Below are 27,956 nucleotides of genomic sequence, written 5' to 3'. Positions count from 1 at the left end.
AAAAAAACACGAAAAATTCCCAACATGTAAATCTGAAATGAGCTACTAGCCACCAAGCAGTAAGCAAATAACAAGCAGGAAACACTACAATAGCCTCTTCTGCGCATGCTCGAGTTATCACTGCCTAGTGCGCCGCGCCGATTGAGGGCACTGACGGCAGTTTAGAGCTGCTATCTGTTCCGGCGCTCGGATAATGTGTCTGCTAATTTTCGTAGTTTCACCCGTTCTACCGCTAGATGGCTGTCGCGCTAGACCAGTAGTCCAGTACCGTTTGCGGCGGATCGTCGAGTAATACCGGCTTCAGTACACGACGATTACACGTGTTAAAGCTGATTGCTGGGAGTGCTCAAATGTAAATATTGTTTTAAGGATGTTCCTTATTATGTGTTGTAAGTCGATGATAGAGTTGCCCTTTTCTCTAATTTTTTTATTGTTCGTGCTCTTGTGACTTTGTCAGTGAGCTTACTGGTTTTCCAGCAGCGGTTAACTAATGAAAGAAGCCGTTCGTTTACCACTGACTGAACAACAAACGTTTCATTAATTGATTAGCCCATAAGACAGCTTTCAAGATGCATAAGGCACCGTGCTTTTGAAATACAGATTGTATTGCACAGCACGCAACTGGACAACTTTATAATTATATTGGCTAAATGTGGCCACACTACCTATAAAATGTTGTCACACTATTTTATGAATAATAAGGATGGAAGCTGTTTGTTTATAATTAAACTAATAGATCACTACGTTTCTATTTACAAAATTCGTCAACAGTATAGAAAGATTTTTCTTTCAACCACGAATCTTTTATCTTTCTAAACTTATTAGTATTTAACTTCCTATTCCCACTGGGTAAGTTGTTGAAAAGAGACCTTCCTGCATGCAGAAAGTTTTTTAAGTCTAGTCCAGAGAATATTCAGAGTTCCAGTTCTGTAAGTGTGACCACTCAATCTTGTGTTGTTTATTCCAGTTATTCTTGGTGTGCATAAGGGTGTAAAATGTGTATAGACTTGGGACAGTAATTATTTTGTTATCAATGAAATAAATTTGGCGTAGAGTGTTGGTTCTTAGACCCTACGTGCACGTAATAGCTTATTTTGTGTGTGTGTGTGTGTGTGTGTGTGTGTGTGTGTGTGTGTTTGTTCAGTTTTGTGTAAAGGTGAAAACCCAGTTGCAGCTGTTTGATTTTAATTCATTTGCTCTAAACCAGCAATAATGTTATTCATTTCCTCCGTAGTACTTTTGTCATTATAAGAAATAATAAACATGATACTATCTGCATACACTACGGGTTTCAAAGGTAGCAGTCTGGGCAGATCATTAACAGAAACAGTGAACAAAAATGGTCCAAACACTGATTCCTATGCCGTTCCTCTTATAGCAGTCAGAAAGCCTGACTATTTGCTTCATACTCAATGAGTACAATTGTAGTAATGCCAACCACTTATCAATTATCCCACACTGTTTAAGTTTGTTTACAAGAATATTATGTGATATTGTGTCAAAGTCCTTTGTTAGGTCAAGCACTGTGGCACATCTATGTTATTTATGTTCAAATCCCGTTAAAGACAGCTAAAGCAATATTCTGCTCTGGGTTAAGCAAGGACTGACCTTCACAAAGTCCATACTGGACCTGATTTAAGAGGCGATTGTTCTTGAAATATTCATTGCATTGCTTTTTCATTATTACTTCAATGATTTTATATAATACTGGGTCTATGGCAATGGGTCTGTAATTTTGTGGTGATTCCCTATCTCCATTTTTATGCAGTGGTAAAATTACACTTAGCTTTATACAGTGAGGAAAGGAACGTTCCTCTAACATCTAGTTTATAAAGCAGCACAGGGGATGGCCATTTGTTTCACAATAAAGTTGGAGAGGCCATAGCTACCGTAAGTTACTGAGTTACTGGCTTTTGCTACTATATCCTTCGGGGAGAGTGATTTCCATTCAAACTCACCATTACTGTGGTCGTTGGTTTCGAAGTCTGCATCCAGTGAGATATGTTGACTCATATCTAATATCGGCTAGTAGGGCCCAAGAACTTATCTGCTAATGTTCCTTTCACATATCATAAGTGAAATGATTGTCAAAGATGTGTTAAGAGTATATTATCATTTGAATGTTAAAATCAAAGTGGTCACAAGCCAGTAAATTTGTATATGGTAGACTGTAATGCATCACATTTATTGGGCAGGTGTAATTATGCAGAATCAAACTGCAAGCAGTTTTCAATATTTACGTTTATTACATTACTGCAATGAAGTGCAGGTGCCAATTTCACGTTAAATAATGATATATACTAATATTAAGAATTTAATTTGGTTCTGTAAATATATTCATCAATGGTGTAGGACGTACCTTGGGTGGAAACCTCTTGAAAGTTTTGAACTGTATAGGCTACAGTGTCTTTTTGAGATTTAATGGGAAATGATCAGGTAGAAAACATTTACCAATATCCAGAAACATGTCATTATAGTTGTTTCTAACATTATAGTTTGCTTGCTGTTTATCACAAAGTTTGTATGACATACAATTATAACAAACTTAGCATCTGGTTATGTTACTGACATAGTGTCATTAATATGCACAGAAAAAGTAAGGGTCTTGAAATGTTGTGTGAAGCGTGTATTTTTCAGTTGAATAATGACCAATATTTTAGTAGAAACGTACTTTCTTGTTGACACTATTTGATTCCTTTTTGAGAGATAGTATTTGAACCATTTCTCAGATGTCCCTGTGACACCATAATATTCTAATTTACTTCTAAAGATTTTGCAATTTGCCCAGTGGAGCATCTTCGACGGATCTCAGAATGTACCTGTGGCCTGAAATGTATCTGTTGTATTATGTTCTCACAGTATTTTTAAATAGCCTTCTCAGTATAAAAATGCTTTAGAAACCTGAACTGTGGCTTCAGCAATGTACAATTTGCAGTCAGGTGGTCAAGCGCAAAAGCACAAGGGAGTACCCAGTATCTGGCAGGCAGGGTGGGAGTGGTGGAGAGACTTGTATTAAGTTTGAGTTTTGTGGTAAGGAGGGGGGGGGGGTGAAAGGATGAAATGAAGGAAACAGCAGAAGAACTGCTTAAAAACAACACTCAAAACAGCTGGGGCAAATGTCAACTGAACTTATCGATACTGGATGTCAGCTGTGACATAATTATTTTGTGGTGTGTGATATACACGTGTAAACAGTAAGAGAATGGAACACTTATTTCTCTGTATTTTTTCTGATGTTGTTTGTTGTGAGAGACTGATCTGTAGCATAGCTTAAGATATAGTTTAGCTTGAAAGACGACAATTTGGCTGCGGTTGATGAAGCCATCAAGTGTGAATATGAAATGTTAGTGGTATGCTGATCTGTAGAGTAGCCCAAGCTGTAGATTAGGTGAAAAGCTGACAGTTTCTTTGAAAGCTGAAGCAATATTGAAAGCTTCATATAGAAAAGTCAATCACCAACAAAACTAATGTTACCACTGTATAATTAAAGCAGTTTCATATACTCTGGAAGCACGGTGTCCTGTGTTGTGTAGACACTTAAGACTAGTGTCAGCAGCATCTGCTCCCAAACTTGTGCACAAATGCAAATTGAAATCTTAGTAAGTATTGGTAGAGACTGTTGCTTGCCACCAGTACAATAACTGGCTATTGCAATCTGTGCATGTGGGAGAGATTGATTCTAAAATGCTGTTTTTTCTTATGAAGTATGGTTGCTTTTATTGGGTTATGTGCACTCTCAGACAATAAATGTAAGAGTTCTGAAATTCATCATCATCTACATCAAGAGCACCTGTGTTATGTGAAAACAGAAGTGTTGTGAGCAGTTAGTGCAAGACAATGTATTGAGCAGTTAGTGCAAGACAATGTATTGAGCAGTTAGTGCAACACAATGTATTGGACCAATCTTCTTCACCAAAGCATAAATTCTGATAGGTATGTAAATGATATAACTACAGCATTTTCCCCCAGAGAAATAACAGAGACCATGCTTATTTAATGCTGGACAATGCTAGAGAACAAACTTCCCATGCTCTTATGACAGTATTAAGAGGCATATATGACAGGAACTCTCCTTGCCTCAAGAAAGCTACTGGGTCCAATGTGCTCTCAGCATAAATAAACAGTTTGTTAGTATCTGCAGCACTAATCAGTATTGTTCACTGACCATGGTATTATCTACAGAAAAATAGTCATTGGAAGTGCATAAGTAAATGCAGAATGACATATTTGAATTTTGTTGTGATTTGCTAGATAGTAGTTCACTCCCATGTGTGGACAAGGGCAAGGTAATGGACATAAGATTGAGGAAAACCTGATATAACTTGAGTAGTAGTCACATGTATATTTGCTCAGCAATCATTTATTTATTTGTTTTGGACGGGCAGTAACCATCAGTCACAGACAGTCAGGCATCAGTCTGAGAACTTGTGGAACGAACATGTTGTTGTTGTTTTTTTATAGCAAGGCGAGAAATTGAAGTCTTGTGATGAACGCTCACCAGTCGACACACAAAGAACAAAATCAGATGATGTACACCTACACACATTTAGAAGGTCAAAATTTTAACAGTAAATTTTCAAAGTATCCATAACAAAGCTCCCAAATTTACTGCCCTCCAGGGAATTTCTCTCTCTCTCTCTCTCTCTCTCTTATTATTCTTGGGACTGAGAGGTGGCTGAAACCCGAAGTAGAAAGCTCTGAGATATTTAGTGATTCATGGAATGTATATTGGAAAGACATTAGATACCATAGGAGAGGGTGTGTTCATTGCAGTTGACAAAAATATTATCTCTGTTAAGGTCGAATTATTTGAGTGTGACAGTAGCTATCTACCCGCATATAGCAGGTCTAGGTGAAATAAAGTTAATTGATGGATGTTTTTATGGGACACCCTATTCTGTTGTGGCAGTTCTAGAGTCATTAGAAGAAAGTCTACGGTCAGCATTGTAGAGATACCCAGATAATGCAATATTAGTTGAAGGTGACTTTAACTTACCAAGTATAGATGGAAATGTTTACAGATTCAGTGTAGGTGATATAGACAGTCTTGTGAAGTATTTCTGAACATGTTTTCCAAAAACTGCATTGAGAAACTAGTTAGACAACCCACACACAATGGAAATATTTTAGACCTAGCTACAAACAGGCCTTACATCGACACTGTCAGTATAGAAACAGGAATTAGTGAACTTGATGTCATCATAGTGGCAATGGTTACTAAAGTTAATAAGCTGTCAAGAAGGCCAGGAGAGAGTTTATGCTACAAAAAGCAGAAAGCACATGTTAGCATCCCACTTAGACAGTGAATGGATATCGTTTAGCTCCATTATGACTGATGTAGAGGGATCATGGACAAAGTTGAAGTTGGAAAGGACCCTCTGTAGTTTAATAATCAAATTTACAAAATGCTGAGGGAACTGAGAGTGTTGCACTCTTCAAAATGGAGCATGCAAATGTTGACTGGCAAAACTTAGTAGAAAATTGTTTGTTCATAAGAAGATTCACGCAAGAGGATTTTACAAACATACCGTTGTTTGCCTGTTGTACAGACTCCCACATGGAGGATGTAGAAATTGGTATCTGTGGGGTAGAGAAGTGACTGAAAGTGTTGGAAACAAATAAGTCAACAGTTCTAGATAGGTGCCCAGTTTGGTTTTACACAGAGAACTCTATGGCATTGATCCCTCTCTTAGTCTACATTTATCATGAATCTCTCGTGCAGTGAAAAGACAAAAGTAACGGAAAAAAGTGCAGGTGACTCCTGTAGATAACAAAGGTAAAAGAATTGACCCACACAATTACAGACCAATATGCCCCATTGCAGACTGTTGATGGATGTCACAGCATAAGGTTTAGGTTCTAAGATATGAGAATGACTTGAAGACTTTTTAGGTAATAGAAACCAGTACATGGTTTTCATCAGCAAGTTAGAGACAAGGGTACCATCAGGAGTGCCCCAGGGAAGTGTAGTAGAACCGCTTTTGTTTTCCATGTACAGAAATGACCTGATGGACGGACTGAGAAGCAATTTATGGCTATTTGATGATTTCGCCGTGGTGTGCACAAAGATGACTTAGACAAAATTTCTAATTGGCATCATAAATGGCAGAGTGCTCTAAATGTAGAAAAGTGTAAGTTAATGTGGATGAGTAGGATAAACAATCTTGCATCATTTGAATACAGCATTAGTAGGGTGCGCTCGACACTGTCACTTAAATTGAATATCTAGGCTATTGTTGCAAAGTGATATGAAATGGTGTGAGCACATGGGGTTGGAAAGTATGACTCCCTGCTTGTCTCCGAGGAGTGAAGGAGTATTTGGTGTTGCCCATGTTGGGCCATGAACCATTTCATCACAAGATGTATTAATTTGGAACACAACATAACAGGGCACAACAATGGGTACTTCAAAGTGGCTGCATACGCAAAGTTCCATATTTGATTCTGCCTTTAATGATCTCAATATCAAGAGGACATTAAACTCGTAGTCTTTCCTTCCCTCCTTTGGTATTAAATAGCTGAGGTTGACAGCGGCTGGGCGCAAAACATGAATGAGTCAAAGCCGACACAGTTCTGCTGATCTAAAACTAGGGAGCTATTGTTTATCTCTTTGTGAACAGACTATAGATAATTTGATGGCAAGGGTTCTGAGTAAGTGCACTGCACCTCATTCTATAGTTGTGCTCTAGGTTTTTGGGGTTCTTGTCAAGCATGTGTGACAGCAGCCATTGAATGAATTCAGAAATTTACTTCTAGGATCATAAGTTGGTATTGTCAATATGAAAACTTAAGAGATCCACAGAGAGTTTGGAATGTGAAGGTTCGGTAGAAAGGTGAAATTGGTTTCAGAAAAATGTGTGGTAAATCTAGAGCTCATATTCAATGGAGATGGTGTAATGTTTCTGCTGCCTCCATTGGTTATCTCACATAGGAATTGTAGAACCTGTAGCTAATATTTTTTTTATGTTACTGAGCAACAGTCATACAATAATGTTTAAATGAACAAACTGCTATTTGACTGTATTGTTGCTCATTTAATTACGACCCAGGTTTCGGCCTTTTGTGCCGGTTTCAAGTGATTTAGTTTCTCATTAATTTATGTTGCAGGACGTCATGCTCAAAATTGGCAAATTGGCCAATTTTGAGCTTGATGTCCTGCAATATACGTTACTGACATAAACTCAATCACTTGAAAATGGCATAAAAGGCTGAAACCTGGCTCATAATTAAATAAATAACAATACAGTCAAATGGTGGTGTGTTCATTTAAAAAAACTAATATTTTTCTGGCGCACTTGGCTCCCTAGAATTCAGAAAAATTCTGGCCGCAAATGTTTTATTTCCAGCAACTGCCAGTGTTGGTAATCAGTCAATACTGTATACAATAACACTGTTCTTTTCAATGCACTGTGTATGTATGGTCTTTGCTAGTATTATTGAAGTAGATACTACAAATGAGCATCTCTCTGAAAACAAAGCTCACTATTCACATTCAAGAAGATAGTTTAGAAGATGCACAAACCACAGATATAGTGGGTGCATTGCTGGAAGCAAGCTGGTTTACACCATCTTAACTGTTACTGCACCATTCTGTGTGTGGGGCAGGGCTTCTTTCTCATGTTCCCTGTGAAACTCCCTATTTATGATCAATGAAAAGTTTGAAGCCATCATGAAATTCAGAATCATGTTTCAAAGATATTTCCTCCACAACTTCTATTGTGCATTTTTGTTCGATGATAGTGAAAGAGACTTGAACAGAAATATTGCAGATATGCTAAACAGCATTGGATGCAGTGTTTTTGAGACATTCTGGGAAATACGCGTGGACTTGCATTTAGGAAAGAACTTTTGTCTGTAATGTGGTGCACTGGGCTTCATCAGTTACCTAACTTAATAGTGTATGGTCAGAACAGCACACACTTTGCTACAGAGTGAAAGATTCATTTGGGGAAAATCCCCTGGGCTGTGATGAAGCCAGTTCTCCATAATATCCTTTCTTCCAGGAGTGCTAATCCTGCATTGTATGCAGGAGATCTGTGAATTTGGAATATAGGAGATGTACTGCCAGAAGTGAAGCTGTGAGGGCAAGTCTTGAGTCATGCCTGCATAATTCAGTTGATAAAGAGCATTGCCTGCAAAAGTCGAGGTTCAGGGGTAAAGTCCTAGTCCGGCTCATAGTTTTAATCTGCATGGCTCCTCGTACTTATTTAAAAGTTTAATTTTGAATGTCATTTTATTTACTGTAGATACTATATTAATTTTGTCCTTATTTTGTTTTAGAAATACTTGAGTAATGGGAAGATGAAATTTCTCAAGGACAGTGAATGTTGCCATCAGCACTGTTTGGTTCCATCCAGATTAAGCGCTTCTGTGTAGCATACTGTTGTCATTTTAGATCTCACCTTCACAGACCTCTACACATTTGTCAGAAAGGTCAGTAACTGAAAATAATGTTTTATAGGCATTTTTCATTTTATTAAACTATATTTCTTACCTAAGGCTTTCTTATTCACTAAGTGACATATCGGTGATCATTAGACATGTCAAAAACTAAACTGCAGCCTGTTTAACATGAAAAGTATATTTTCTTCATTTCTTTTTTAAAGGAACTGCCAGAAATGTAATTACTAATGTTGAATATGTGATGAAGTAACACTACTCCATTTTCCATGGGTTATGAGGGGGAGAGACATTTATACAAAAATATCCTCTGTGGGATAGAAAGCAGAACCAAGCAAAATGAAAAACATGATTTGTTTATTCTTTCTTGAACATACCAACAGCTTCATCTACACAAGGGGCTCACAGCTCTTATGTGATTGTGTGTTTTATGACTATCGGCCCCTGTACTAATTCTGTATCTGTACAGCAAGCCTAATCTCTTTAATTATCCTGTATACTCCCATCAGAGGCCAAGCCAGTAATGGTGGATAGCGGTCTGGTGAATCCAGAGTTCCTGAGCTGAGGATTGGTGAGCACAGCTAGTTCTCTGGCACCATCCTCTGGACCTGCTTCAGTGGATCATTGCAAGGTATAAGATTGTAACGTTGTTGGAGAATGGGAAACTTGACCATCAGGATTGTATGCAGCCTCTGTTTCGGTTGATGTTTTTCTGTGGCTGCACATTGGGCCTCTGTGGAACAGCAAAAGTTTCCCAAGGAGAAAGGTTTCTAAATGGTAATACACTTTGTGAGTAGCCAATCACCAGGAGCTACACACAGCATTGAACTCCAACAAAGGAATTGTTAGCTGCAGGGACCTTATGCATTTAAACACAAATGAGTTGTTTCAGGAATGTAAGCAAGGTGTAGTCAATAAATAATATCATAAGAGAGGTTCATAGAGAACTAGAGAAGAACAGAACATTCATACCTACATTTAATGTACCCAGATTCCTAAAGTATAATTATGCTGGCTTCATTCACCTGAAATTCTTGACCTTACATTGCCAACCTCATGTGCTGTTTAAAGAGCCAAAGGTCGGAGCATACTAACATGCTGTGTACAGGCCAGGCTACATGTGGTAGAAGCGGTTTACTGCACATGAATGAGGTACCCTATGTGTAGCTTTGTGTGTATGTCATTTGTTGTAACAGTCATATTACATGGAGTCTAGAATGCGTGGTATTTATTTGTGAGAAGAAAATCCAGGAGACCATTGTCATGAAATGTGTACAGTATCCTGAGGGAATGAAGTCATTTTTGGCAATACAGCCCCCACCTCCATAAAATAATTTGCTTCGCCAGCAGAAAAACCCACTTCTAAGACCTCTAAAGGTATGCAGAGCATAACAGGTACTGTTGACACAATCATCTACAATGGCAAATGCAACTATCATACCAAGTGCTCTAGTGGTAGAGCACTTGCCGGCGAAAGGCAAAGGTCCCAAGTTAAGAGTCTGTCTGGGACACAGTTTTAATCTGCCAGGAAGTTTCTCATTCTGGAAACATCCCCCAGGCTGTGGCTAAGCCATGTCTCCGCAATATCCTTTCTTTCAGGAGTACTAGTTCTGCAAGGTTTGCAGGAGAGCTTCTGTAAAGTTTGGAAGGTAGGAGACGAGGTACTGTCAGAAGTAAAGCTGTGAGTGTGGGGCGTGAGTCGTGCTTGGGTAGCTCAGTTGGTAGAGCACTTTCCTGCGAAAGGCTAAGGTCCCGAGTTTGAGTCTTGGTCCGGCACAGAGTTTTAATCTGCCAGGATGTTTCGTTACCATGCCTGATGTGTAAACTGTGCCAACCTTCAGAGATTTTCGGGGTAGGAGGGGGTCTGTACTCTTTCACATTGATGTTTGTAGTGAATGGGTGTGTCTACACAGTCAGATTTGATAGATCTGTGGGTTCAGGTAACCTCTGTCACCCTCTGTAATATTTACACACCTCCTGATAGGCAAATAGTGTGTCCAAAGATGATCCAATTGATGCAGCAACTCCCCTCACCCTTCCATCTGCTAGGGGATTTCAGTGCACATAATATCCTGTGTAGAAGTATCGAGCAGTGTGGAAAGGTGTCTTCTGATTAGAGAAACTACTTTCCGATTTCAGCCTGTGATATCTCAACAATGCAACCCATACCCATTTTTTGCGGCTCGCAGTATTTTCTTGACCAGTGAATTGGATAAAATCATATGTGCAAAACAATCTGTGTGACAGGACCACTTTCCAGTGGTCCCAACTAACATCACCATTCAACATACTGGTCACCATGCTGGGCGCTTCAAAGGGTGAGCTGGCAGATACAGACCTCCATCACCACCTTGATAGTCCCTCACCCCCTTTTATTTCAGGAACCATTGATGATGTCCTCAGAGATGTCTTTGTTGCAATCATCTATGCTGCTGAAACATTGTCACCTTGACTATTTTGGATTAGTCAGTGTGTGCTTCACTTTCACACATGTCCAAGAGATCAATGCCCTTTAGCAATCAGTGTTGAGTGTTACACTCTTTTCACAGCCATCAGTAGACTTGTAGGACTGGTAGTCACACTCATACTTTATGTTGATGACTTCTGCATTTGCTATAGCCTCCAGTTTGTGGCCTTAGCTTATCAATCAACTGAAAGAAGCATATTACGTAAATTGTAGTTGGAGGGGGTGGGGGGGGGGGGGTGGGGGAAGAAAGGAAAGGGAGGCAACTATAGATGTTGGGTGCCTTGGGACTTTATGCAGAATCAGCAGCATGAGTGAATATGGTGCTGGTCTGGGATTCAAACCTGGGATCTCCTGCTTACTAGGCAGTTGCTTTAACCACTGCATCACCTGGACCCAGTACTTATCGCAGTTGCACAGAATACCTTGGCATGCATGTTGGCAGACCCACATTCCCACGTAACACCACCTATCTGCAGAGCCCGTCTGTGTCCTCCATGCTTGGTACTTTGAGATTCGTGCAGGAGGTCAAACATTATTATGCATCCACACTGAAGGTGATGGATTCTTTGCCCATTGAGGCGAATCAATTATATATGTATACATTGTGTTTGTTCTCTTGGACATGTCCGAAAGAACAGACACCATGTGCAGTCCACAGCTGTGATACATATTATGTAAACTGGAGGTGGAGGGGGGAGAAAGGAAAGGGAAGAGAAGGAACTATTGATGATGTCAGCTTTATCGGGACTTTATTCAGAATTAGCGTCAACAACAAGTGAAAATGTGTGCCAGACCGGGATTCGAACCTGGGATGTCCTGCTTACTAGGCAGTTGTGTTAACTATTGCGCCACCTGGATGCAGTCTTTATCACAACAACGCGGGATGTTTCGGCCCACCTCTCAGCCAACCCACACAGCCACTTGATGCAGCTGACATCAATAGTTCCTTTCCTTTCTCTCCCCTCCACCCTCAATTTACATAATATGTTACAGTTAAATAAAATGTGTGGCAGATTGCACTCTAGTACGATCACTAATTAAACACTTGCTTGACAGGGTGACACTAGAACAAAAGTGTGGCAACACAATAAGAAATAACAATAACATTTATAAAAAGTTTATTACAAATTTTTACTTAACTATTGTAACAGTTTCATGCATCGCACCTGATGCCCTATAGCTAATACAGTGAAATTTTGCTGTCTCTTGGCTGTCTATGATATTGTCATCATGGCTCAAAGTAATTATGCAGGCACTTGTTTAACTGCCCTGGTTATCCATAAATAGTGACTGTTAAGTTGAAATGTAGACTTTGAATGGAAATCATGGAAATATGCTCTGCAGGCACTGTACTGAGTTGGCTGCAGGAACTGAACTGTGTTGTCAGACTGCAGGATCATAACTGATTAGTATGTGGAGCGTCATTTTTCTGCCTTTTGGGTGAAGAATCTTCATCCTCGTCAGTACTAGGTAGAAGCAAAATAGTCCGCAGTTGGCAATGCTATCTTTAGCAGCTAGCAACACTATCAGTGGATGAGTAGGACGCGTTATTGGACATGGCATGGCACCAGGCAAGTGGTTGTACTTGTCTGCTGGTGGCCTCTTGTGGTAGAGCTTGTGTGTCTCTCAAGCCTGGTACACAACAATGGCAATTTTATGTCTCCTCTTTGGCAGTGCACAGATCTTCCTCTCAGATGTGGGATAAGCTGTAGGGTCTGCTAGGTCACTAGCAGCTGATGACCTATGCTGTTTTCTTACATAAGGGAAGTGTCTCTACCGATCCCAATGTCCTTGCCAAATGTTTCTCAACCTGCTTGATGGTGTCAGCATCTACTTTTGAACCTCCCACTTTCCAAGAATGTAAACAGTGAGTCTGTGTATCTTGTACTCAAAACTACTCCGAGCCATATAACAAACCTTTTAACACATGGGAATTGTTTACAGCCCTTGACTTATTCTGCAGCATAGCCCCAGGTCCTGCCTCAATTAACAAACGTGTATCATGAACATTACCTTCTGATAGTTTTCAGTTATATCTCACGTGGAGGTAAATTCTTCTCCTAGTGGCGGGACAACACTATCATTCTAATCCCAACACCTCACACCAAAACCTAATTTCCACTAACACCTATATACAATCAGACTCGCAAATGGGCTGTGCAAATTTCCTCTATGGTGGTGACCCATCAATCGTTCTGGATTCTTGAATCACGAGGTCTTTTGTCCACAGAAGGCTTCTGAGAGGATGATCCACATGGCCTGGTTGAAAACAGCCATTTTACAGACCTTTGCTAAGTATTAACTCCTTATCACTCTCCTTTTCAATTTGCATAAAGCATATGGTACTGTTTGTAGTCACCACACTTTAATCACACTTCACAATTGGGGTTTCAGTGGTGCTTTACCAATTTGTCACCTTGACTATTTTGGATTAGTCAGTGTGTGCTTCACTTTCACACATGTCCAAGATATCAATGCCCTTCAGCAATCAGTGTTGAGTGTTACACTCTTTTCACAGCCATCAGTAGACTTGTAGGACTGGTAGTCACACTCATACTTCATGTTGATGACTTCTGCATTTGCTATAGCCTCCAGTTTGTGGCCTTAGCTTATTAATCAACTGAAAGAAGCAGTAGTACTTATAAAAAGCTGCTGCTTGGGCAATGTACCTTGGCTTTCAGTTGTTATGTGCTAAAGCACGGGTCATGGATTTTTCTTGTTTCGCCCTGGTCAGTCTAGAGCCAGAGCTCTACTTGGAAACCAACACCCTCAGGTAGTTGTAGATCTTGATTTTGGGCCTTCTCGTAGACTGTAAACTGACAGGATTGTCCCATGCTTGTCACTTTAAAACAAGGTGCATGTGTAAACTTAATGTTGTTTGCTTTCTTAGCCATACTTCTCAGGGCAATGATCTTACCTCCTTTATACACTTCTATAGCACATTGGGGAGTGGCTATTTTCCTTGATGACAGATGCCACTCCTTTCCTGTCCCTCTTACTATGACCATGCAAGCAACTGCTGTGAAAGTTATCACACCCTTTAATGTCACAGTGTGTTCTTTGTATCACCTTGTCTGGCTGCTCGAATCCTGAAGTCACCTGAGCCACTCCCAGTGCGGTTTCAGGCACTATCGTTCCACCCTTGACAACTTAGTTCTACTGGAGACAGTGATACAGCAGTCCTTTTTACACCGAAACCATTTGATTTGTGCATTTTTTGACCTTGAAAAAGCATATGTCACTACTTGGAGGTACAGCATCCTTTGCCAACTTCATGAATGGGGCTATCTGCCGCTTCTGTTCCAATCATTTCTCGAGGACGGACGTGTTTGGTATCGTGTTGGCGATGCCATGTCAGATTGCTATGTTTAGGAGAGTGGGGGTGCCCCAGGGCAGTGTTCAGTGTCACATGCCATTGCTATAAATGGCATTTTCTCTGCAGTCAGGAACCCTGTCAAATGCTCTTTGTTTGTAGATGACTTTGCAATCTTCTTCTCTTCCTCTGATCTTACGACGACGACGACGAGGAGGCAGCTACAGCTGATGATTAAGAGGTTGGAAACCTGGTCCGGGGCAACTGGTTTTTGGTTCTCACCAGAGAAGACTACATGTGTCAAGTGAAACTGTGCTCGTCGGAGTTTTAACCAACCAGTGGTCACAATGGGGGGACAATATTTTAAGTTTTCAAGAGTGTTTATTATTTGACTCAAAATTAACTTGGCTCCCACACCTGAAAGACCTACGAACAAAGGACTTCCAGTCATTGAATATTTTGAAATGCCTTAGTGGAAAAACATAGGGAGATGACATGTCCCGCCTCATGCAGTTTTATAGGGCATTTGTTCACTCAGGCAGTGTGGTCTACGGATCAGCCTGTCCTTCCTACCTCAGGATGTTAGACGCTGTCCATCATGAGGACATTTGGATATAGACTGGAGCCTTTCGGATCAGCTCTGTTCAGAGTCTGTGTGCAGAGGCTGGTGAACTACCACTCAGGATTTGGTGACGTATCCTTTTGGCTCGACAGGTGCTGAAAAACTCAGCGTCTCCTGTCATTGGCATTTAGTTCATTGGTCCAACCCAGCTCTGAACGACTGTTCAGGAATCGGCCACAAGTGTCCAAGCCATTTGGTATACGTGCTACAGACTGTCTCAAGGATCTGGATCTCTCGGGAATCAAACTACACATGCAGGGATGGCACCTTCAGAGGCCCAGAGTGATTTTAAGCTTGACACAGTACTAGAAAACTTGTACAACAGGTTTTGTTTTAACAACTTTGTTTTCGTCTATTTTAAGTATGTACCACAGTTTTATTGTTATTTATACAGATGAATCCCAGCAGGATAATGCTTTTCGGTTGTTCTGTTGTTTTCCCTGACAGAGTTTTTAAAGTGCATCTTCCAGAACAATTTACAAATTATGATGCAGAGTTGTATGGCATTCTGATGGCACTGCAGAGGGTTCACAGACATCGCTGTACACGGTTTCTTGTCTGTTCTGAGTCTCTTAGTGCATTGCAAGCTCTTAACCAAATGTATCCAGTAGACCTGCTGATTCAGCTCACCCATGATTACTTAACAGTGGCTCCAACACCGTGGCAAGGTGGTGATCTTCTTCTGGGTACCTGACCACAGTGGGATACAGGGCAATGACATGGCCGACAAAGTCGCCAGGGAAGAATGTTGAGATAGTGCTGTCCATCAATGTCCCTGTTGCATGCCATCATCTTATTTTCTGACAGATGCATCATGTGACAGTGGGAGGCTGAATGGTTGCAGGTGACAGACAACAAACTGCAGTCACTCAAATCGACCACAAAGGCTTGGCGGATTTCATTTCAGCCTCACCGCTGGAAGGAGGTTCTGCTTACCAGACTGCACATCAGGCATAGCCCTTTAACTCATGGCTTCCTACTCCGGCAGGAGGCTCCACCACTCTGTGAAGTTTGTGGTGTGCTGCTTACCGTTCAGCATATTGCGTCCATATGTGTTCTACGAGGTGCGACAATAAAGTAATGAGACTGATGTGGGGGGGGGGGGGGGGGAATAAAAATGTTGCTTACCATTTTAGTCAAGTTTAGTTTTGTCTCCTTCAAAGTAGTTCCCTTTTCCAGCACTTCTGCCATTGATGGTAACATTTCTGGAACTCATCTTCTGTGATATCTTCCAAGACCCTCGTCACAGCTTTTTGGACATCTTGTGTTTGAAAATGGTGTCCCTTGACCACCATTTTGACTCTTGGAAACAGAAAAAAGTCGCACGGAGCGATATCTGGTGAATAAGGTGGCTGTGTTAGTACTGAAATTTGTTTTGAGGTTAAAAATTGCTGTACTGACAGAGCAGTATCGTGATGCAGAATCAAATTATCAGCAATGTTGGCATGGACACGAAAAACTCTTTTACAAAGTCTTTCCAAAATTTCTTAGTAGTAATATTGGTTAACTGTTTGTCCAGGAGGTACCCAGTCTTTATGAAGAATTCCCGTGGAATCAAAGAAGCACACAAGCGTGCATTTCACTTTTGACTTTGACGTGTGAGCTTTTTTTGGTCTGGGTGATCCCTTTGAGCACCATAGCGAAATTTTGCATTTTGTCTCTGGATCGTACTGAAGAGAGGAAAAACTACTTTCATCACCAGTGATAACACGGGTCAACAATTCTGGATTGATTTCAGTGTGCTCTAATAGATTGGCTACCACATTTTTCCGTGTTTCTTGCTGCTGTGGTGTGAGATTTTTGGGGACCATTTTTGCACAAATCTTTCTCATACCAAGATCTTCAGTTACTATTAGACGAACCATTTTTCGATTGATGTTCAGTTGTTCTGCAATCATTTTCATGGATAATCTTTGATCAGATTGTAAGAGTTCACCCACCCTGGAAAAGTTGACATCCGTCCGTGAGGTTGATGGTCGTCCACTGCGGTCTTCATCTTCAACATTCGTTCTGCCTTCACTAAACATTTTATGCCAACAAAAAACTTGAGCTCTTGACATAACCTCCTCTCCAAAAGCCTTCTGAAGCTTACAGTAAGTTGTCGTCGTGTTTTCACACAATTTAACGCAAAAAGAAACGGCATACCATTTTGCAATATTATGCGGTTCCATTTCCACAACAAGAGACACAAACATGTGTTAACTTATTACAGCACAACTCACGACTGAGCAGTTGCATCTATGTGCTGCTGGGACTTGAAGAAGCTTATAGACGAAAGTCAAAGATATTGTGCCTACACAAGCCTGCAGGGTTGCCACATCTGGCAAAGAAAATTAGTCTCGTTACTATATTGTCACACCTCGTATATACTGATACTGGAGATCTACCCACCATTCTCATAGATGCCGATACCAGTGTGATATTTTTGTGAACTGTCTGGCCTCATCCCTAAACTGATGGGTAAGGGAGGCAGACTTTATTTAATACATTATAAACTGCTCTCCACCCCGGCGCGTTTCGTCTGACACTCCATCCGCGAGTCGCTGCTCCCGGCTGTCCTCAGTTTCGCCGGGACGCTCTGCTGCCAGGCGCTCAGCTGGCCTCTCGTCAGCGAATGATGCTGCCCCTATTACGCAACCCGGGAAAGCGGCCGCAGCTGGCGACGACTCGATGGAACAGGATCCGCCTCCCGCCGGTTGTAGCGTTGTTCCCTCGAAACCTGGCCCTCTGCGGCCATCGAGGTGACCCGCTCTTCACCTGTTTCGTTCCCCCTTTTTTCTGACTAGCGATGGCTTTGTTACATTGGAACATAAGAGGTATTCGATCTAATCGGGAGGAATTACAACTGCTCCTCCGCCTGCACTGTCCGCTCGTCCTTGGTCTCCAGGAAACCAAGTTGCGCCCAACTGACCGTATTGCTTTTACCCACTATACCTCGGAGCGGTTTGACCTCACCCCTGTGGACGGTATTCCAGCTCATGGTGGGGTCATGTTGCTCATTCGGGACGATGTCTATTACCATCCCATCCCATTGACCACCCCACTCCAAGCAATAGCTATCCGTATTACTCTTTCTGCCTTTACTTTTTCTGTTTGTACCGTCTACACTCCATCGTCATCCGCAGTTAGTCGGGCTGACATGATGCATCTGATTGTTCAGCTTCCTCCGCCGCTTTTATTGTTTGGCAACTTCAATGCCCATCATCCCCTTTGGGGCTCTCCTGCATCCTGTCAGAGAGGCTCCCTCTTGGCAGATGTCTTAAACCATCTCAATCCTGTCTGCCTCAATACTGGTGCCCCGACTTTCCTCTCAGACTCTACTCATACCTACTCCCACTTGGACCTCTCGATCTGTTCTACCACTCTTGCCCTTCGGTTCGAGTGGTATGTCCTTTCTGACACCTATTCGAGCGACCACTTCCCCTGTGTCGTTCGTCTCCTGCACCACACCCCATCCCCACGTCCTTCGAGCTGGAACATACCGAAAGCTGACTGGGGACTTTACTCCTCCCTGGCGACTTTTCCGGACAACGATTCTCAGTTGTGACAGTCAGGTCGAATACCTCACGGCTGTTATCATCAATGCTGCCGAACGTTCCATTCCTCGTACTACCTCTTCTTCACGTCGCGTTTCCGTCCCCTGGTGGAATGAGGCTTGTAGAGACGCTATCCGTGCTCGACGATGTGCTTTACGCACCTTTCGCCGCCATCCTACCTCGGCGAATTGTATTGGATACAAACGACTCCGAGCGCAATGCCGTAGAGTCATCAAAGACAGCAAAAAAGCTTGTTGGGCCTCTTTCACCAGCTCCTTTAACAGTTTTACTCCCTCTTCTGTCGTCTGGGGTGGCCTGCGCCGACTGTCGGGCATTAAGGCCCACTCCTCGGTACCTGGCCTGCCTTCAGGTAATGAGGTCCTTGTTGATCCTGTGGACGTCTCCAACGCCTTCGGCCGCTTTTTCGCGGAGGTTTCAAGCTCCGCCCATTACCACCCTGCCTTCCTTCCCAGGAAAGAGGCAGAAGAGGCTCGGCGACCTTCCTTCCACTCGCTGAATCTGGAAAATTATAATGCCCCCTTTACTATGCGGGAACTCGAACGTGCACTTGCACTGTCCCGGTCCTCTGCTCCGGGGCCAGATGCCATTCACGTTCAGATGCTGGCCCACCTTTCTCCAGCAGGCAAAAGCTTCCTTCTTCGTACCTACAATCGCATCTGGACAGAAGGTCAAGTCCCCATGCGTTGGCGTGACGCCGTTGTTGTTCCTATACCAAAACCCGGGAAGGATAGACACCTTCCTTCTAGTTACTGCCCCATTTCTCTTACAAGCTGTGTCTGTAAGGTGATGGAGCGCATGGTTAACGCTCGGTTAGTTTGGATTCTTGAATCTCGACGGCTACTTACCAATGTTCAATGCGGCTTTCGTCGCCGCCGCTCCGCTGTTGACCACCTTGTGACCTTGTCGACATTCATCATGAACAACTTTTTGCGAAAGCACCAAACGGTAGCCGTGTTCTTCAATTTGGAGAAGGCTTATGATACCTGTTGGAGAGGAGGTATCCTCCGCACTATGCACACGTGGGGTCTACGCGGTCGCCTGTCCCTTTTATTGATTCCTTTTTAACAGATCGAAAGTTTAGGGTAAGTGTGGGTTCCGTATTGTCCAACGTCTTCCTCCAGGAGAACGGAGTGCCTCAGGGCTCTGTCTTGAGCGTAGCCCTTTTTGCCATAGCGATCAATCAAATTATGGATTGCATTCCACCTAATGTCTCAGGCTCTCTTTTTGTCGATGACTTCGCGATCTACTGCAGTGCCCAGAGAACATGCCTCCTGGAGCGCTGCCTTCAGTGTTGTCTAGACAGCCTATACTCGTGGAGTGTGGCAAATGGCTTCTGGTTCTCTGAAGAGAAGACGGTTTGCATCAACTTTTGGCGATATAAAGCGTTCCTTCCCCCATCCTTGTTCTCCTCTTCGTGGAAACAACTAAGTTTCTAGGGCTCACACTGGACAGGAAACTTTGTTGGTCTCCGCACGTCTCTTATTTGGCTGCCCGTTGTACACGTTCCCTTAATGTCCTCGGAGTTCTTAGCGGTTCATCTTGGGGAGCGGATTGCACTGTCCTGCTTCGCTTGTATCGGTCCATAGTCCGATCAAAGCTGGATTATGGGAGCCTCGTCTATTCGTCTGCTCGGCCATCCCTCTTACGCCGTCTCAACTCCATCCACCATAGGGGGTTACGACTTGCGACCGGAGCATTCTACACTAGTCCCATTGAGAGTCTTTATGCTGAAGCTGCCGAATTACCATTGACCTACCGGCGCGACGTACTGCTTTGTCGGTGTGCCTGCCGGCTGTTGTCGATGCCCGACCAACCCTCTTACCAGTCCTTCTTCGCCGATTCTCTCGACCGTCAGTATGGATTGTATGTGTCTGCCCTGCTGCCCCCTGGAGTCCGATTTCATCGCCTGCTTCGACAATTGGATTTTGTCCTCCCTACCACCTTCAGAGAGGGTGAGAGCCCGACACCACCTGGGCTCCAGGCTCCGGTTCATATTTATCTCGACCTCAGCTCGCTCCCGAAGGATGGTACTCCGGCTGCAGTGTATTGCTCATGGTTTGTCGAACTTCGTGCGCGACTTGCCAATCACACCTTTATTTACACTGATGGCTCCAAAACTGACGATGGTGTCAGCTGTGCCTTTGTAGTCGGGGCTGTCGCCTTTAAATACCGGCTCCTCGACCAATGTTCCAGCTTTACGACCGAGGTTTTTGCTCTACATCAGGCCGTTCAGTATGCCCGCCGCCACCGCCATTCATCGTATGTACTCTGCTCTGATTCACTCAGTGCTCTTCAGAGCCTTGGAGCTCCATATCCGGTCCATCCCTTGGTGCAACGGATCCAGCAGTCCCTACATTCTTTTGCTGCAGATGGCTCTCCTGTCAGCTTTCTGTGGGTTCCCGGCCATGTAGGAGTGCCTGGGAATGAGGCTGCTGATGCTGCAGCCAAGGCTGCAGTCCTCCTGCCTCGGCCAGCCTCCCATTGTGTCCCGTCATCTGACGTTAGTGGGGTTGTTTGTAAGAGGCTTGTGTCGTGGTGGGATACTTGGTCATCACTTCAAGGAAACAAGCTCCGGGCAGTAAAACCGTTCCCAACTGCTTGGGCAACCTCCTCCCGACCATCTCAGCGAGAAGAGGTCCTTCTGAACAGGTTGCGGATTGGGCATTGCCGGTTTAGCCACCGCTACCTGCTCTCCGGTGACCCAGCCCCGCAGTGCCCTTGTGGTCATGCATTAATAGTGCGCCATGTTTTATTGTCGTGTCCCCGTTTTAGTCAATCTCGTGTTGTCCTGTCTCTGCCATCTGCTTTACAGGATATTTTAGCTGATGACGCTCCAGCAGCTGCTCGTGTTCTTCGTTTCATTATTTTGACTGGCTTGTCCAAAGACATCTAACTCTTTCACTTATTTTATCTGCATCTTTGTAAGAACTTTCTGGTGTCGCCCCCCCCCCCCCCCCCCCTCTTGTGTTTTACTAGATTCTATGTGCTCTAACAATTGTGACTGGGCGCTAATGACCTCAGTAGTTGAGCGCCCTTAAGCCCCCCCCCCCCCAAAAAAAAAACCTAATAATAATAAAACAATGGAAAATCCAGGATGGAATGTAACCGTACCAGACAAGGAAAGTTGCCACTCGTCACATAGCGAAGACGCTGAGTCGTGATAGGCACAACACAAAGATTCACACAATTAAAGCTTTCGGCCATGAAGGCCTTTGTCAGCAGTAAACACACATACACATCCCCCCCCCCCCCCCACACACACACACACCACACTGCCGTGTAGTTTCAGCTCTGAGACTACAGATGTGTGCGCAAGTTGCGTTTACGTGTGTGTGTGTGTGTGTGTGTGTGTGTGTGTGTGTGTGTGTACTGCTGACAAAGGCCTTAATGGCCAAAGCTTTAATTCTGTGAATCTTTTTGTTGTGCCTATCGCGACTCAGCATATCCGCTATATGGTGAGTGGCAACTTTCCTTCTCTGATATTGTAATAGCAATAATAATAATAATAATAATAATAATAATAACAATAATCATATGGCACATTGTACTTGTCATGATTAGACTATGGATGTCAGATATATTCTTTAGACAGTACCATTGGCTTTGTGGTTATTAGATGAAGTTAATCATTGTGGCTGAAGGCTGGCCACCAATGGCTTTCATGAGAGCCCCAGTGATGGTCTTCTGGTTGATCCCAGGTTTCTACCTCAATGGTTTTGACATTATCAACTGCTGTGCAATTAGCATCCGCCATCTGGGGTATCAGATTCTTTTCCTCTCCCCTGATGGTCGACCCATGGTGAACTTCCAAATTGGAATGCATTGTGGAATTCTCTATAGGGACCTTCACCTCCCTCACTGTAGAATTTACCTACAGAGTAGTGTGACCCTCACGTGCTCCCTGTGGTGTGTATCCTTTCACCCCTATTGTTTTCCAATGTTTTCTTCGAAGTCTGCTGGAAATAACAAGGTGCTAAAATTATCTGTGTTTATGGCTCTAAACACGTGGAAAAGACACGCTATGCTTTCACACATGCTGAAGGTAATGAACAATAATCTTTACTAGGAGCTTACAGCGCTTCCACAGCAAAACTGGAGGCTATTGCAAGATCCCTTCATTTCACTAATGAGAAAACTATAGGTAATGATTCAGTGTACAGACTGTGTGTGTGTGTTTGTATGGCTGTATGTTGGCCATTTACAAAAAACTAAACACAGTGCCTTAGACTGAGTAAAAATGAACACATTAGTCCAGAATGAAATTTTTTCACTCTGCAGCAGTGGGTGCAGAGAGCACTTGCCTGCGAAAGGCATAGATCCCGAGTTCGAGTCTCTGTCTGGCACAGTTTTATTCTGCCACGAAGTTTTGAACACATTAGTCTTTGTAACTAGCAATGTTACAAGTGAAACATCCATATATCAACAAAATAAATCTATTTTGTTACTATATTCACATGCTAACAGTGTTTAAATATTTCTGTGTTGAGTAGACACTTTTCAGAAATGATTTCACATCCAAAATTTGTATGGCCGCATGTCGGATTTTATGTTATTGGACAGATGATCAAATATTTTTGTAGTTGTCCTTTCTGACCCACTGATAGATTTAGCAATTAGTAATGAAGGTAATCCCTCCTCCTGAGTGTTGTAACCATGTACAGTCTTAGATGTAATACCTGGCTGCCGGTCGGCCACTGCAAAGTCTAACTTAGGTAGGTAGGTTACATTGACATCTGACTGTATCTTCTTGGCGCTTCATTTTTTTCAGTCGGGCAGCGTATATCAGAGGCAAGAAAAAAGTTAAAGTGAAATATTTAAATAATGAAAATTTTGAAGATAAAGTAAACTCTCTGGACAAAAAAATTAGTCATCCCTTGAGAAATCATTACAAGCTTCATTTAATACCATGCAATTCCAGCCTGTGGACTCGATAACCACTTGGATTCGATTAGGAAGTGAGTCCGCAAGGTTGTGCAGGTAGGTCATATCCAGGGCAAGCCACTTGTTGAGGATTTAATCGTACAGTACTGCCAAATTGTGAGGATGCTGATGTCGGTGTTTTACCCACTGTTCCAACATAGCCGACGTTTCGTTTGTAGAATCAGTCACATATTCTTTCAGCCTGATGAACTTTGCTGTTGCTGTCTTTATGTGCCTGTGCGAGCAGTGGCCTCTTGTGAAGTGAGAGACTCCAAATGTTCATTGCATGCAGTTGTCGGTGCAACTCTCTCTCATTAAGAGGTGGAAATGGACCTTTAATCACTGCCTGCAGCAATTCCTGTTGTGTTTGGAAGTAATTTTGATTCACAAGCTGTGAAACATGTCTCTACCCTTCTCAGACAGGATTTTGTTCAGACTACAGTTTTGACATGTTTTATGGCCATGTGTGTTACTCCACTGCTTGCAGACACTTTGAACAATCTACTGTGAAATGCCAACAAATGCAGCAACTTCATGCACACTGTGTGACTGTGGGCACTGCCAAACGTGACTGCCCGTTTTTGTCACTACGTCACTCCCTTACATTTACCCATGCTTATGGACAAAGTCCACTTGAAATGTGAATGTCTCACTGATTGCTATTGCCATATCCTCATGTAGAGGCACTTTACACATGGTTGAGTATCTGACTTGATTGCTGTGCTATCTGTAAAGGGTTAACAATTCATCTGTGCGTACACACTGTGGTGAGCAATATAAAATGTGATGTGCAGTTGTACAAGGAGAAATTAAGAAAAAAAACTGAGATAACAAAGCTGGGAAGTATATCAATGAAATTGAAGCTGATCTATATGGACTCCAAAATAAGGCTTTTAAAATATTAAATTCCTTAATAAACCATACCAAAGAAAAAAAATTGGAAAATATGATAAAGAACTCCAGGGAGAGAGTATAAAAATAGATATAAGAGTCAAGGAGAATGGAACTGTTCTGATATCTGCACAGTCTTAAAAGTCTTAAGAATTTAAAAATAAGAAAGTAGTGTGTGTAGATTCTGTTTATGTGGCACTGATGAATTATTATTCTAATCTGTTTGTTAAAATGCTACTGGACTTCATTAATATTTGTTGGATGACTAGTAACGTAGTACCAGATGACTGGGCTGAAGCCGTTTTTATACCAATATTTAAAAGATAACATAAAAATAATGTTAAGAATTACCAAGAAATCAGCCTATTTAACCCAGGATACAAAATCTGTCAAAATATTAAGAAATAGACTGAATCTTATATCAGTTTTGAGACTGTCAAATGATCACTTTGAGTGGAAGACCCTGTACAGATTATACATTTGTTACGACAAAATTGATTGATAGAACACAGGGAATTAAGACTTAAATTTGTAGCATTCATAGATTGTGGTAAAACGTATGAGTGGTTAGATGTAAACTATGGGAAATTATGGAAGAAAGTCCTAGTCAGTCTAATAAATGCCTTTAACACAAATCAAACATTGAAGTGGATGCAGATAATTGTATATCAAGGTGTCAGACAGTGGTGTCCTTTATTGCCTTTGTTATTAAACTTTCATACAGACCATGTCATCTCTAATTGAAAAACAGCTTGGCTGTGAAACACAATAGTATTACTTACCTAAGATGAACTTCATCTTTGCAGATGCCCAGGTAATCATAGTATAATTGATGATGATAGTACATCAACAGAAATTTGTTTTTGTGACAATTTCCTTGGTTATTACTTTTCTTGGTGTGCCTTTGATAGACTTAATCACATGATAATTATTTGTACTTTATTCATACAAAATGAAATGTCATTTTTGTTTTACTAAAACAGGAATAGACTCAATCTTGAACACTGTTTTGTATTCAACTGGTAGATGATAATTATTTGTACTTTATTCATACAAAATGAAATGTCATTTTTGTTTTACTAAAACAGGAATAGACTCAATCTTGAACACTGTTTTGTATTCAACTGGTAGATAATCTTTTATTTGAACAGATAGATCCACCAGAATTTCTTTCTGCTCGTTAAATATGATATATGCCAATCATAATTTGTTGCTTAAATGCCATAAAATTTGTAATTTTCACAGTAAAATTGTTTCAATACATGACAAAATTTTCCAAACCTTATACATAAGTAGAGACAGGGGACTCAGAAAAGTATAAATTAAGAAGGTGTTTTTTTTTTTTTTTTTTTGCACCAGAATAGTGTTCCAGATTATTAAATTCAAAAGTTATTGCTTCCTCACTTCTGATGTTCATAGGATATGCTGGATACTACAGCACCTTAAGGAATTCAGAAAAATCAATAATTTTTGAGTTTACTTTAGTATAATGACAATTCTGAACTCAGAACTATGTACAAGTTGCTATTAATGTATTCAGGTGTCCATGAATGTGGGACAATTTTATTATTCTCATCCTTTCTTTTGTTTCAGGTAGAGCTGGTACACTTTCTGTTTCTAATACATCTGGGAAAATGTGTTCTGTGACTAGACCAAGAATTTGCACTCATGATGGAGTTTTCCACTGCGACGAAGCTCTTGCTTGCTATATGTTGAAGAGATTGCCGGAATATAATGATGCAAAAATTGTCAGAACTAGAGAGGAAGCTATTATAAAAGAATGTGATGTTGTTGTTGATGTTGGTGGTGTTTATGACCCATCAAAGCATTACTATGACCATCATCAGAGAAATTTTGATGAAAGTATGAGTTCACTGTCTGAAAAGTATAAGTGGAAAACTAAACTTAGCAGTGCTGGTCTTGTGTATTTCCATTTTGGCCATAGAGTATTGAAGATAATCCTAGACTCAACTGATGACAAACTAATATCTGCTGTATACGACAAGGTATATGAATTCTTCATTCAAGAAATAGATGGCATTGATAATGGAGTACCTATGTTCAACGGCGAACCAAGTTACAGAATTTGCACCAACTTATCAGCTCGTGTCGCAAGGTTAAATCCATTTTGGAACGGTGTAAGTGACAGTGACATAGATAGATTTAACGAAGCCTATTGTCTTGTTGGAAAAGAATTTGAAGACCACATAAAATATTGGGCCCACGTTTGGTGGCCTGCTCATGATATTGTTCGTAAGGCAGTAAATAACCGTTATGAGACACATCCTTCTGGTGAGATAATGTTACTGTCAAATGGTGGCTGCCCTTGGAAGGATCATCTCTTTGAGCTGGAAGAAAAGTTACACATCGAGCCAACTATAAAATATGTGCTGTATCAAGATCACGCAGGGAAATGGAGAGTCCAGTGTGTACCCATTGCACCACAAAGCTTTGTGTGTCGCAAGTTCTTATGTGAAGCTTGGTGTGGCTTGAGAGATGAAGAGTTGAGTGTAAAAGCTGGGATTGCAGGTTGTATTTTTGTCCATGCGACAGGCTTTATTGGAGGAAATAAAACGTACACTGGTGTTCTTGAAATGGCTGCTAAGTCACTAACAGCTTAGTGTTTTCACAGTGTTTAAAATGTCTTCACAGTGATAACATTAAGGTAATACGTACCAACCCAGTCATTACCTTTGTATGTATGATAACGTATTGCATTCATCAATTTTGTGTTGTAAAGATTTTTTTCCCAGTGGATGCTACATGGGCATAAACAACCTGACCAGCTGTGTGTGTGTGTGTGTGTGTGTGTGTGTGTGTGTGTGTGAAATCGGGAAGTTTCGAAATTTGAACTAAAGCAGCTGTAGCTTTAGTGAACGAGGGTTCATGGTAAAATACATGAGATTATTCATTTACAGTGTGACTGCTTCTGTAACATACAATTTTTACAAGGTAATAATGGCCAGAATCGAAGTATCTCGTTATAACAATTTTAATAGTTGGTGACTATGTTGTTTCATGTACCTACACATGTAATAAAATGAAGAAATCCCACAATGGTAGTAACTGTTAAAGTGACACTATGAAAGACTTAAAAATGGGACTACACAGTAGACCAATAAGTAAATACCGATGTATAAAAAATTTGACAGTGGCATCACTAGAACTTTCATCACATTTAGGATCATTATTTCTGCCAAAACCATTTCACATGCAGACTACATTTCTACTTTAGTTGGTTTAAGATTATTGTCTACTGCTACAACTGCACAGTCTCCATCACATGGAGCCCATCTTTTCTAAAAACATCTAAGACTCAGACAGCGGTCTGGCCATGAGGGCAGAACGGACTGTTGCCTTCTATGGTCAGCTGTGACTTAACGGAGACCGGACAGGGTGCAGCGATCTATTTGTAGAATAGTGCTCATTGTAAGTAAGTTAGGTGTTTTGCAGTAAATATAAGTAAACGAAAGTCAAGCAAGTAGTTGCATGATATAGTAAACAAGAAGACTATGATGACTTTCACTTTCTTTGCAAGGAAGACTGTTTCCTCAGTTATTTCATATCTCTCCTGAACCATGGGAACTGTTACATAGGTTCATTGAGTGGAAAATCTTATCTAGCTACAGTTGTGCATAATTAATTGTCTTATCAAAATGTAGAAAGTGAAAATAGACATCTGAGAATTTTATTAAATATTTGCCAGAATAATAATGTATTATTACTATGTACAGGCCTACTCAGCATAGGAATAATCACAATCTGAAATATGCATTTATGCAAGTA

General features: G+C 41.6%; 1 protein-coding gene across 5 annotated transcripts; it reads left to right on the top strand.

Annotated features, from left to right (window-relative positions):
* Nucleotides 1-161: 161 nt before the first annotated feature.
* Nucleotides 162-27,956, top strand: LOC126248990 (MYG1 exonuclease). 5 transcript variants are annotated; one of them, XM_049950561.1, is made up of 3 exons: nt 162-352; nt 8,281-8,433; nt 25,764-27,956. In XM_049950561.1, exons 2-3 carry the CDS (start codon nt 8,325-8,327, stop codon nt 26,789-26,791), a joined length of 1,137 nt encoding a protein of 378 aa, XP_049806518.1. In that variant the 5' UTR covers nt 162-352; nt 8,281-8,324; the 3' UTR covers nt 26,792-27,956. The 5 variants fall into 5 exon arrangements, with proteins under 5 accessions (XP_049806518.1, XP_049806519.1, XP_049806520.1 ...); XM_049950562.1 differs by having other exon boundaries at nt 162-389; XM_049950563.1 differs by lacking the exon at nt 8,281-8,433.

This window comes from Schistocerca nitens, chromosome 3 (genome assembly GCF_023898315.1).
Source record: "Schistocerca nitens isolate TAMUIC-IGC-003100 chromosome 3, iqSchNite1.1, whole genome shotgun sequence".
In the NCBI taxonomy this organism is placed as follows: Eukaryota; Metazoa; Arthropoda; class Insecta; order Orthoptera; family Acrididae; genus Schistocerca; species Schistocerca nitens.
Note: the sequence above shows the minus strand (reverse complement) of the source record. Positions and strands in the feature narration are given on the sequence as shown.

Coding starts and splice junctions, on each gene's coding strand:
- LOC126248990 (XM_049950561.1), top strand. CDS start 8,325: ATGTTGCCATCAGCACTGTTTGGTTCCATCCAGATTAAGCGCTTCTGT. Junction 8,434..25,763: donor TCTACACATTTGTCAGAAAG/GTCAGTAACTGA, acceptor CTTTTGTTTCAG/GTAGAGCTGGTACACTTTCT.